This window comes from Magnolia sinica, chromosome 14 (assembly GCF_029962835.1).
Source record: "Magnolia sinica isolate HGM2019 chromosome 14, MsV1, whole genome shotgun sequence".
NCBI lineage: Eukaryota > Viridiplantae > Streptophyta > Magnoliopsida > Magnoliales > Magnoliaceae > Magnolia > Magnolia sinica.
Window position 1 is genome coordinate 58,885,861 of NC_080586.1, and position 13,587 is coordinate 58,899,447.

The following is a 13,587-nucleotide window of genomic DNA, read 5'->3' on the forward strand; positions in this document are numbered from 1 at the left end:
TAATGGTGAGTATTCACTCAACATTGTTTCTTGTGATGTGGTCCACTTGAGATTTGGATCTATCTTATTTTGAGAATCACATCATTAAATGTTCTTGAAAAATGGATAGACAACATGGATGAGATACACATGGTGGGGCCCACCAAGCACCAACCTTAGGGCCTGTTTGAGAGTGTGGATTTGAAATCCTCCTGCCGTGTTTGACACCGTAGATAAAGAATTAACTTTAATCCAAAAGCAGCTACTGCTAGTATATTTGCTTGGGTTTGAATTTAATTACTAAATTAACTCTAATATCTCTAATTAGTGAACTAATGTAATTTTTGATACAATGGTTGTGATAAGCCCGCTGAAATATATACTTCTAGAGTATGATGAAATTCCAAGTATCAGACGGGCCAAAAACACGAGATCACGTCCGAGTGACTAATCAACAATTTTTAACTGTTGATTTACATTGACAATCTTTGAACGGTGTTGATCATCATATCAAAGTAATTAATGGTGATGTCATTAATAATCTAATTATTTTGTGATATCATTAGTGGGTCATGTGCCTAATAGAATAATAGTACCGTGACACATGTTACACATGCAACTATTAAAATGATTATAGGTGTAATCCAAGTCTTTGAGATTTGATTTGAAACTCCAATTGCTTTATGCTACCAAACTAGTAGGGGATTTGAAACCCCCTCAAATTCCCTTAAATCCCTCCAAATCCATGGTGCCAAACAACCCCTTAGCCAATGCCAAACTGTGTCCAGATTGCCATTGCAGGGCTTAAGTGGATCCTGAGGTTGGTGCCATCCCTTACTGTGGGGGCTTACCTGGATGCGTGCACCACATATCCAAGCGGTTCATTTATAGGGAAAAACTCAATTTTAGGGTATAATCCAAAAAAAAAGAGAGAGAGAGAGAGAGAGAGAAGAAGAAGAAGAAGAAGAAGAAATTCAAATCTACGTTGGACCATTTTACAGGGAACGATAGTAATTGACTATTAAAAATATATTGTGGTTTAAGATTAAGAATATATTTGTGTTCTCTGCATCCGAGTATCCAGGTTTGGTTGGATGGAAGATAAACATTGGAGTAGACCTAATAAAGTTTTTAATGGTGGGAATTTAATTACAAAAGTTCTTTGTACCATGGTCAAGTTAGGATTTAGATCTGCTTCATTTTAAAAATCATAGTTTAAAATGAGTTTTCAATATGGATGGACAACATGAACGTAAGGCACGTATTAATACGATGTGCCCAACAGCCAGGGATCCTACTCACCCAGGTGGATTGGCGCCTTAATGTTGGTAAAGTTAGGAGGTATAGCCGACTGCGTTGTAAGAAATCCATGTTGTTGTCTATCCACCTTTCTAGGTTACTTTATAACATGAGCCCAAAAAAATGAGATAGATCAAAAACTTTGAATTGAACGCTCACCATTGAAGAATGAATCCGTGGAGTCACATAAGCTTTGGATAAGCTAATATTTCCTTATAAATGCCTTGAATGGTGTATAAAATTGATGATGAATTCGATGAGGTTTCAGCATTAGGTAATTTTTTAACTACTTTTTCTTAGGGCTGAAAGTGGGCGGGTCAGGTTGGGTCGGGTTGGTGCTCTACCCTAGCCCAACCCAAGGTTCCTATACTTCAACCCTAATCTAACCAACCCTATCTTGAGTTAGAAATTCTCAACTCAAGCCCAACTCAAGCGGGTTCGGTCGGGTTAGTTAGGTTGATACATGCTAATATTTTTGTTGTTACACTAATCTATTATATTTTTAATACATGTCTTATTTTTTGTACTAATAATTTTATTAATATTATATATATATATATAGTTATTTATCATAAAGAACTTTATTTTTTTTTTCTAAACAAATAAACTAAAATACAGGACAACTACTCTTTTAAAAGTCATATTGTATAACATGCAATCTTCTTGAGAGAGAGAAATTTGGTGTATCTTATTAGCTTGAGTCATTGAAAATGGCGTGTACCAATGAAACCTGGCAGCATTAGAACTTTTTGGGCCTTAAATATATACAATTCACACTCAATTATAATTTATTAGTAACTTATATATTAATTAGGTTTGGGTTGCTTGAGATCGTTTTACGGGGATAGTGTCCGTATAACCCAACTTCGAGACTAAACCGTACATCCTACCCGTGCCTAACTCAAAGTGGGGTCGGTGAGGTTGAAACCGCGTGACTTTCAGCCCTACCTTTTATTGCCGCGCGGCGCACTTGAATTTTGGATCTACCTCAGTATCTACTCATGTCCTGACATGAACTGCATCAACGACTGGACAGCTTGATTTCTTACAAACATCGCGACGGTTTCACTTAGCTTCGGAAAACGGATTGGCTGCTCCCCTTACCACCTGCCAATGGCTGGTGTTCAGTGCTCAATGAGCCCCACCATGATGTATGTGTTTCATCTATGCCGTCCATCTACTTTTCTAGATCATTTAATGGCATGAGACCAGAAATGAGGTATATCCTAATCTCAAGTGGACCACATTACAGGAAACAATGTTGATTAAACGTCGACCATTAAAAACATTTTGGGGCCATAAAGTTTTTGGATCAAGCTGATATTTGTCTTTTTCCCTTCATCTAGGTCTGTATGACCTAATCAACAGATTGGATGTCAAATAAACAGTACAACGGGCCTTAGGAGGATTTTAATGGTGGATATCCAGTCACTATTGTTTTTCTGTGAAGTGGCCTACCTGAGATTTATATCCCTCTCATTTTTCAGTTTAAAGCCTAAAATGATCCGTAAAAAAGGATGAATGGCATGGATGAAACATATACACCATGATGGGGCCCACGGAGCACCGACCATCAACCATCAGGCTAGTGGCAGGGGGAGTAAACAATTCCTTTCCATTCTAAGGGCGCAAGACCCTCCACGTCGACGAACGGTTCGATATCATCCAACCATGCCGCCAGGTGGTCCCCACCAAGACACAGTGGATGATACTCACGTGAAACCGCCACTAAATGTGGATTATCGTTGAAGTTGGCGCGTCTTAGTCTACTCGGCAATTTTTATCATATACAGTCGTTATATGATCGTTGGACTTACCCTTTCTTACGCGTACCTAGTATAAGATACGGTACAACTACAATAAACCAAACACTGTTGACCCATCGTTCTGGATAATACATGGAATCCTAATGCATCAATCGGGACCGTTCAACTAGTCTTTCAGAACATGGATGGTTCATCTTCCAAAAATCAAATTTATCAGGCAATCATGCACCTTGATTTTTTCCACTTCTACATCATCTAAGTGTTGACTGTTGATTTTATTTCCCTTCATAAATGGATAAAATCATGTACCTCATGTGTATGAGAGTTCACCATATGGAAGGTTGGGATTGATATATAAAAGTAAAACGTGTACGCTGTAGAGATGGATCTAAAATACTCCAGTGCTTCGCGGTCTACCGTATCATCTCCTGCGTGCGAAGCTCTCGAGAAAGCCAGCGGGTCTGAAAAGGGTCATCTTCCGCCAGCTTACGCAGAGACACGGTTTTTGACTGCTTCCAGCACGCTACCGCCTCGTACCAATCCAGTTCCTTTGTGTCTCCGTCGCGACTTATGATCAAGCCTGTACAGCCATCTACTGGGGCCCATGTTATTAGATGGAAGGATTATATGAACCGTTTATATATTCATTGATACAGAAATAAGCTCGTTTTGTATAATCACGGTTCATCGATTATCTTAATCTTCGATTTTTGAAATTATATGTAAGCCATTAAAAATTCTCTTTTCATTGTTCTAAATTCATCTATAGATTGTGATTATGATGATTATTTTTCAAGTCGATTTTTTTATGATCAATTTTAAATCGTAGATTTCATAATATGGAGGGTTCTGATCACCGGCCTACTTGGCATGTGGACCCATTGGGAGGCGACACACGTTGAGTATTGTATACCGCGACAGATGCAAAACTAACCGTTCCCATCTGCTTCTCTCTTCATATTCACGAGTCGCGATGATGGACGGGTTGGATCGAATATACCCGAATGGTGGGCCCTACGCACAAACCCTCAGCAGTGGACTTGGCTGATTCTTGTTCCCACGGCTTAAAATAGCGGGGCTAGCCTGATGGATGGAGTGGATTTCACAAACACCACATGTGGGGCCCACTGAGCTTTGGTGTCTTGTGTCAATCCACACATGCTCCAGTTTTCTCTGCTCCTATTGCATCAGGACACACTTTCACAATCCAATCCATCGATCTACACTGTTCATCATGTCCAAAGCTCATTTCATGAGCTATCATGAAAATTTCGTACAAATCAAACAATCCTTACCGTTGATCAATGGCATTTAATATTGACAGTCAAGATCATTTACACAAAATCGATCCAATCAACCTTTGATCTGTTATATTTGTTAGGTCCATCATGGATTTCTTATGATTGCAAAGGATAAGTTTTGTTAGGCAATCCTAAATATCCCTCCATCGCTCAGAAAAAAAGGACGGCCAAGAAAATAGATCCTAATCAAGGATATATTGGACCATCTGATCAGTTTTATTTTCGTATAGGAGCCCAATAAATAATTTATAAACTTATTAAACGGTTCAGATCAATGTTTGAAGTTTCAAATGATCTAATTCAACTAGGAGGATCACTATAACTTATTGTGCCCTGAGAGTACCAGAACATCTCTTTTAAAAAGAAGGTGATGAACTTGCAAAAGGCTGTAGAGGAAGTAGCCGAGAAGCCATTCTCACCCAAAACTCCCCTCCATATAAACCTCCGTCTCTCTCTTTCTTCTCCAAACATTCCATAATCCACAGAGGAGAAGATAAGAAGAACGTCCGGCAATCGAACGGCTGCAAAGAAAGGATGGTCCACCATCACCACCGTTGCCATCAGGCCCAAAAGGAAGAAGACCCAACATCCCACACGGTCCTTGTTGTGGACTTCGGGAACGCCAGTTACAAGAGAACAAGGCCCAAACTCATCCGTCTCCTCTTCTTCTTTTGCCTCTTCTCTTGCAGCCTCGTCTTCGCTCCTCGCCTCTTCAACTCCTACTCTTCTCTCCCTTTCTTCTGTAAGCCTTCTCTCTCTCTCTCTCTCTCTCTCTCTCTCTCTCTCTCTCTCTCTCTCTCTCTCTCTCTCTCTCTATCTTCTTTTTTGGGTCTCTTAAGATTCTCTCTCATCTTTCGTTTCTTTTTTTCTTTTTTGGGTCTCTGCAGATTCTTTGGAAACACAGAGCTTGCAAGAAAATGGAGTGTTCCTTGCTTCAGAAGAAAAGAGAAACGCCCCCATCTGCTCTTCTATCTCCCATGGTAGCCTTTCTTTTTTACACTATCCACTCCTCCGATAAGTAAAATACAAAATGCTCTGTTTTCTTTTTCTTTCTTGCTCTGTTTTCTTTTTCTTTCTTTCTTTCTTTCTTTTTTTAATTTTTAATTTGGTTTGAGTTTTTCTGAGAGAACCAGAGTTTTGATTTTTCTCCCCGCAATAGAATTTCCAAATATTATGTTTCTTTTCTATGCAGTGATGATGGGGCCCATTTCGTGGTTTTTTGAAATTCTACCTTTGTATTTTTCTCTGCTCCCATCAGATTCCTACCCTTTTAATATAGTAATTCCAAATATCATGAAAAAAGAAACAGTCCTTTCTTTCTAATAAACCCAAATGAAGAGTCCCATTTCGCCATTTTTGAAATTTTTATTAATGCTTTTCTCTGTTGATTGAATGGCCGTGAGAAGATCTCCATTAATACGAACTGTAGCTGCGGTTTATGAGAATCCTAATCCTGACATGGCCTAATGAAAACATCAGTTTGGGGCATGGGAATACTCTCGATGTTTAGTCATGTAAAATGACAATTTTACCCTTTTCATTGTGGGCCCAATCCATTTTCATTGGTCTATATCAGTAGGGTCTCTGGAAGCACAGGCAATTTGTGGCACTGCACCTAAACCATTGTTGGTGGGTCCCCACCTTTTTCGGAAAATCCGGCACATATTGTTTCTTGTGGACAACTAACAGGCTCCAAATTTGTTTTATTCATCTCATTTTAAAAGAAGTTCTACAACAATATTTCCAATTTTCTTCATTTTTTTAAGGCCACCTTGTACTTTAGACCAGTTTTCCAGTTGTCCATCGCTTTCTATGGTCTAACCTGCCTAATTAGTTGATTGGCTTGAGTTTTTTGGCATTGGAAGATTTTTGGCGCCATGCAAATCTTTTAGATGGTTCGAATGTTTATATATTGACATTTATACGATAGGTGGACAATCCATAAGGCCACCCATACAGCTAGTCCAACTATATAGTTTTATCATCTAATTATCACAAAATTGCCTAAGTCTAAAGTAGTCAAGTGTATTAAATCAAACCCGCCCCAAATAGGTTGGCCCCACCATGAAGATCACCTAGAGGAAAAAATCAAATCAAGCCACTCATCAAGTGAGCTACACCACATGTTTACTTAGAACTAGGGTAGCAAGGTTAGGGTCAGCCCAAGCCCAACCCATTTACTAAATAGTCCAAGAACTCTAGCCCAAATCTAACACATGAACCATTACCTTTTTGACCTGACCCACCCACTTTAAATTCATCAAGCCTACCCAACTAGAACTGAACTATTTAACTGTAGACGTATCAGGTTCAATTAACCCAAACCATCCTGCCATGAGGCCCAACTCAGGTTTAAGAATGAAATATGAGACAGCCTAAAAAAAAAATTATATATGCTTTTCTTCTTCTTTTTTTTCTTTTTTTTTCTTTTTTTTTTCTTTTTTTTTCTTTTTTTTGTTTCCTCTCTCGATGATGTCAGGTTGGGTTACCTGGTTCATCCCATTTACCATATGAGTCAGATTTTTAGCCCATGCCCAACCCGCTGCCGATTTAGCTTGGCCTAAACCCGTGTTAAAAGCAAGTCAGGCCAGTTAACCCTGGGTCAGGGCCAATGTAGCCCATTGCTGCCCCTCTAAGAACTGTTATATGCTGGTTTCATTTGAACTTAATGTTTTCAATTTTTATATGAAAATTATGATCGATTGGATCGACGTATCAAACATGGATTGAATAAGCATTGCTTGAAATTGCAGGTGAAATTTGCTGTGACAGAAGTGGTTTTCGCTCTGATGTTTGTTTCATGAAAGGCGATGTTAGAACTCATTCTCCAACATCCTCCATTTTCCTCTACTCTTCCAGTAACAATGCAACCATGAATTCCCAAGAAGAATCAGAAGAAAAGATCGAACGGGTCAAGCCTTATACTCGGAAATGGGAGACGAGCATCATGGACACTATTGATGAGCTCCGTCTGATATCTAGAAATGGTAATGAAGGTGATGATCTTCATTCTTGCCAAGTGAGTCACTCGGTTCCGGCGATCTTCTTCTCTACTGGAGGATACACTGGCAATGTCTACCATGAATTCAATGATGGCATCCTCCCTCTCTACATCACTTCGAAGAAATTCAATCGGAAAGTGGTCTTCGTCATGCTCGAGTACCACAATTGGTGGATTACCAAATACGGCGACATCCTTTCCCGTCTGTCTGACTACCCTCCGATTGATTTCACCCACGATAAGACTGTCCATTGCTTTCCCGAAGCGATCGTCGGTCTCAGAATCCACAACGAGCTTACCGTGGATTCTTCACTGATGCCTGACAACCAGACAATTCAAGATTTCCGCCAACTGCTCGATGAGGCCTATAAGCCGCGGATCAGAGGATTAATCCAAGAAGAGGAATCGCAAGCAAAAGAACCGTCCACCAAAGAAGAGGAGAGGAAGTTTGAGAAGAGGCCAAAGCTTGTGATCCTATCACGAAATGGGTCGCGGGCGATCATTAACGAGAGGGATGTGGTAGGATTGGCAGAGGAGATCGGGTTCCGAGTGGAAGTGCTCCAGCCCACACCTTCAACAGAGCTAGCGAAGATTTACCGAGCACTTAACTCATGTGAGGTGATGGTTGGTGTCCACGGCGCTGCGATGACACATTTTCTATTCATGAGGCCTGGATCGGTGTTTGTTCAAGTGGTCCCACTTGGGACTGAATGGGCTGCTCAGACATACTATGGGGACCCAGCGATGAAGCTCGGTCTGAAGTACATTGGCTATGGAATAACTCCGAAGGAGAGTACATTGTATGGGGAATACAAGAAGGATGATCCAGTGCTTAGAGATCCAAGGAGCGTGAATGCAAAGGGATGGCAATGGACGAAGAGAGTGTATTTGGATGGGCAGAACGTGAAGTTGGATTTGAGGAGATTTCGAAAGCGGTTGGTTCAGGCATATGAGCATTCCATTTTGAAAAGAGGAAGGTGGAGAGATCGCCGTCAACAATGGTAGTGGCATACTACGTCCACTCACTTCGTTGCTGTTGAATTCTTTGAGGAGATTTCTTGTAAATTCGTAAATAGACTCTCTGCAGTTGGAGAAGATATTGAGAGAATTGAAGAGAGGTAATGTGTTGTTTGTGTATAGAAGAATTCAACATTTTTTTGTTTTACTTTCTTCCTTGATGACTGATGACTCTATCATGAGGTATTCAGCTTATCTCCATCTGATGATCCGAACCTTCGGTTCAGTGGGCCTAATGAAGATGGACACATCAGCTCCTATGGGGTGATGATTAGTGTTTGATCAACGGACTCTGACCCATTTGCTCAGTCAGGCAATCGATGGATGCGGCTTTGCCAGTTTGATCCTCGTCCTGATGGCAGTCTATATTTGTGGGAAATGGCCTGCTATATGAAACAGATTGGCTTGTCTAATCACTGGGAATTTTGGGCGTTGGCCCACCAGATGATCGGTCCAAATTGAGAAGCACTAGCTTCTCCTATAATCACATCCCTCAAATTTTCTTTCTCCTGAGAGCATGGATTGGGGGAGGCTCGGAGAGTTGGACGCAATTATCCGGTGGGCCCCCAAGTAGGTGGGCGACAACTAAAAAGCATGCTCAAGAGGCACATAACCGTTCTGATCCAGGCTCACATGTTTCTCAATGAAAAGAGTTGCAGAAAACTTGTAATAGAACTCAGTCAGTCGTTTTACTTTCAAGTTGGATTTGAATGGAATGCAATACAGGAAATATCATTTTGGTTTTTCAAATTTTAGTAAATCACACCAAATATCATGAAATTTCATGATAGTTTTGATAAGGAACATGGCTAATCATCTCATGATGGCCTACCTAACATTCAGGTAATCCTGCAGGTTCAACAAGATAATATAGTCCAGGCATTTCAACAGTTATTCAATTGTAACTAATCTCTTGAATTGTAATTTGTTGTAATCTTATTTAAATAGTCTAAATATGAAAGGCCTTTTGAGTGTTGGACTGCACGAGAAATCTTTTCTTTTGAATTTTTTAACTTTGCAAATAATAAAATATCATGATATTTGGTGCAACCAAACATAAGTGAAATTTTAAAATTATTCTAAATATTCTTTGGCAACGAGGATAACCTGGGTAGTTAGAAATTTATCCTGTTTTCCTTTGACTCTTTGCATGAGACATGTGATGCACATGGTGGGAAAGTAGGGGAGGGAGAGAAGTAAAGAGGCCGAAAGGAAAATGATGCAACTACACGCTACATGGGAAGGAAAAAAAAAAACGTTATTAACGGTGGCCAACCCATCTTCACTTCTTTCATTTATGGCCACTAGTTCTTTTAGATCTACCTTATTTCGAAATTGCATTCAAGCATGAGGTGGTGCAATAGCAGCACATATTGAATTCCTTACAGACACCATGATGGGATCCATAGAGTGTTTGTTGTATAGCTCCCCATGCATAAAGAAGAGGAGAGGGCTATTCACATTAAATCGGTTGCTTTTTATAGGTAAAATCTAAGCCATCTAAAAACTTTTTGTAGGGGAAATTTAAGACATACGTATTTTCCATTTCTCATAATATCCTGACTTCATTTAAAATGTCTTCAGATGCCCTTTCAAATTTCAAAGTTATCCACCCTAAGAAAAGTATTTTTAATGGCAAAAATGTCCAAAAACTGGTCACATTATAACATAGATAAATCATGTTTGCCAACTTCATTGCAAGAGAATGAATTAATATTCATTTTTTTCTCAGTATATATAGTGTAGATTAATCATATATCCTTGAGTTACAGTTGAACAATCCCAAACCCTAATTCATGGTCACTTGTTTGTTCAAACAGGGCCATTCGAATTTTTATTTATTTTTATTTCAATCGCCCATTACATGTCCACCAATCTGAGTGCAGGAGACCTTAAATTTTAAACATTGTCACCATTCCAATGTTATTAATATTATCCAAATCAGTCACTGAGCACATCTGAAACCTGAAGATTGGGCTCTACTGCTGGTGGGACATACCCCAGAGAATCACACTGGCCCATGTGACCTAGCTGTTGATTGCAGGACCCTTCAAAATTACAAATGGGCAGTTGGGAAATAGTACAACCAACAGTTCATGTTAGATGGGCAAAGATCTTCCAATCAAGGTGTATGGTGAATCCAAAGGTAGAGCACAATTGATAAAATGTCCATATCTCATACATGTATGCCACGTGTATGCAGATTAAGAGCATGATAACTAACTTAGATATTAGTGTTTTGCATGGGATATTTTAAATTTTGTGTGGTATATTAGACCATAACCATATTCCTACCAGCCATCCAAAATGGTCAATGCTACAATAAACATGTATGAGATCAAACTCAGTCAATTGGGTGTGACTATAGGCTAAGTTCCAGTTAGGTATTGAGTTGGTACCATATCAATACCTACCAACAGATATTGCATCTTAGTCCTTGTAACGAAGGAATGCCCACTCGAAGAATCTAAATGTCTCTCATAACCTCAGTTGGCTATACTTCACCCATCACTTGGTAAATAACATACAAACTCCAAGGCATTGCAATGTTATTTCTTGAAGACACTATACACCTCTTATCAATGTAACAAAGCTCATGCATGTTATCTAAGGGATTCAATACTTCTTATTGATATTTCTTTTGTAGTGGATACATGTATTTGCTTTTATAGACTCTAAAAAAGCAGTGGAAAAAAAAAAAAAAAAAAACTCTAAATTATCTTGGTAGTTTACATAAAGGTTACGACCCACGTCCATGGTGATTACTTTTTTTGTATGGTATACATACTGTGTATGCAAAGCGAATAAACTTATCTTCCATCATTGTTGGGGGGTCACAATCTTTTTCTATAGTGATTACCAATTATAAATTAATTGGGAGTACTACACATACATATTATATATGTTTACACCCATTTTCAGTGTCCTAACATGGATAAATGGAAAGATGTCATGTGGAGACATTATGTGTTTGGCACAGCCAGAATCGTACTTGCACCCGAAGGGGATCTGCATTTGATTTTCCTTCGACATTACACATTCTGTCATTATTGCAATAGTTCAAACCTTCATTAGACCCTTTCAGGGGGACGAACCATCTCACGCCAAGTGGCCACGATAAGCATGCCCATTGAATGAGGGGCATGCCTGGCACGGTTATAAAAGACTCATTTGACAAGCGTATCACATCTCACCACTAAATATGATCTCATTCTTGAAACCGCTTCCTATAGGCCTTACAAAATCAGAGATTTTTCCAGAGACGTTTGGAGACCCAACAATGATCCAAAGGCTACCAAAGATCCACATATCAGGCCAATCTTTGTTCGAACCCAGCCTAGGATTGAGCTACGATCGAGAGGAACAAAAACATCATCCGGATTGGATCCGCAATCGTGACTCCATTGGGATCAAAATAATGGGGGAACTAGATTCAACCTATTCTGATAACAGATCAATATCAAATGTCAAATCCACTCTCATCGAGAACTAGGTGATTTGCATCAGCTTACCACAATAAATAGTTGTAATTAAGCAAAAGATGCTCCATTAATCGAACCAAAAGAGTTCTATAGGAGAACATCTATATGCAGGAGTGGAAATTCGAGATCCAGTAGCTACTAACATTTTGAAAATCTTCCTGATCGAGAGTCTCCAGATCTATTAAGGAGGAGATTGTGTACCTGAAAAGCCCATACAAAGAATCTTGAAGGATCTCGAAACCCAATGATGGGCTTACATCGCCTCAAGAAGGCTATAAAAGGAACATCCGAAGAAGAGCTCGAGTCCCCACACCAAATACATTTATTTACATGTCTACTTTACTTTCATGTCTATTTTATTTTTCTCAGCTTAATTCACTACTGCCTAGTAGCTCCCGCTGTAATATGATTACCTTAGAAGTAGATTAAATATCTGCAACCTTAAATTGCTAGATCCATATGTCTATCTGAATTCCAATCTAGTTGTTCATACCATGGTCATATCCTGCTTACTACTCGCCTTGATTGCCTATTTTGATAAGCATGTCAAATATTTATCTTTCTCTTTTTCACTTTAATATTAAGAGTGCTTACTACTCGCCTTGATTGCCTATTTTGATAAGCATGTCAAATATTTATCTTTCTCTTTTTCACTTTAATATTAAGAGTGCGAGGTACGATGAGTTTAATAGGGCTAGTACATTAAGAAAAATCGGTCGTGTTTTATGCTAGGCTTTATTCTATCCTGCAGAATCTTTTACTTTGACTGAGAAATATCACATCAAAGTACTGGTGAGATAAAAGTCCATAAACAGGCTGATTCCATAATCACTAGTATAAGAGAAAAAGAACTCATTTACAAGGGTTAAGCCTTCCCCTTACTCTAATTGCTTGAGTATGGTGCGCACTTCTAATCGAGAGGACTCTCGGTCCTAATCCAGTCTCCAATCTATCCATCTCAACACAAAGGTACTAACCAATTCAATCAATACGTTTGGGTTGAGTAGCCTCTAGCACACCCATGCAATCATACACACACACACACGTACTTCCGATCCAAGCCTTCGGTCGCATGAGTAGCTTTGGTTGGCTGAATTGGGGGCAACACTTATAAATACACTTTTAGAATATATAATATAACCACGTTTTGCCAGGTTGGATCTCATCTTTGGTTTAGGCATTAGCAGTTGGATTTCATCCAAGGGTTCTAGCCTTGCACTTGCCCAATTAGTCTCAATTAATAAGGTGGTCTCAGGTCCAACCGTTTGGACCACCATTCCATCGTGGCCTAGGCTTGAAAATCAAGTCAATCCTTGACTTGTGTGGGCCACACCACATACAGAAGTGGGAGGGCTGGACCATTAAAACATTCATAATCATTTTTTGGGCACACCAAGATGTGGTTTGCAAATCCAGCCCATCCATTATGCGTGTCCCACTTGGATGAGGGTTCAGACCAAGTTTCAGCAGCATTCAAAACTCAGGTGGGCCCCACCAGGTGCTTTTATATGTTTTTGGCATGTCTTCACATGATTTTAGATGGTATAGCCCACCTGAGTTCCGTATACGGCTGATTTTTGGGATATCCCATAATTTAGAGGGGATCCATCAAATGCACGGTGTTAATGGTCGACACGCATCACGATGGGGCCCACATAGCTCGACCTCATGGGAGCTTATCGTGAGCGCATAGTACCTTTTTCCATATATATATATATATATATATATATATATATATATAA

General features: G+C 39.5%; 1 protein-coding gene across 1 annotated transcript; it reads left to right on the forward strand.

Moving 5' to 3' along the window:
• Nucleotides 1–4,726: 4,726 nt before the first annotated feature.
• Nucleotides 4,727–8,515, forward strand: LOC131225839 (xylan glycosyltransferase MUCI21). Its single transcript, XM_058221434.1, has 3 exons — nucleotides 4,727–5,087; nucleotides 5,233–5,325; nucleotides 7,099–8,515. The coding sequence occupies exons 1-3, from the start codon at nucleotides 4,880–4,882 to the stop codon at nucleotides 8,349–8,351; spliced, it is 1,554 nt and encodes a 517-aa protein (XP_058077417.1). The 5' UTR covers nucleotides 4,727–4,879; the 3' UTR covers nucleotides 8,352–8,515.
• Nucleotides 8,516–13,587: the final 5,072 nt, after the last annotated feature.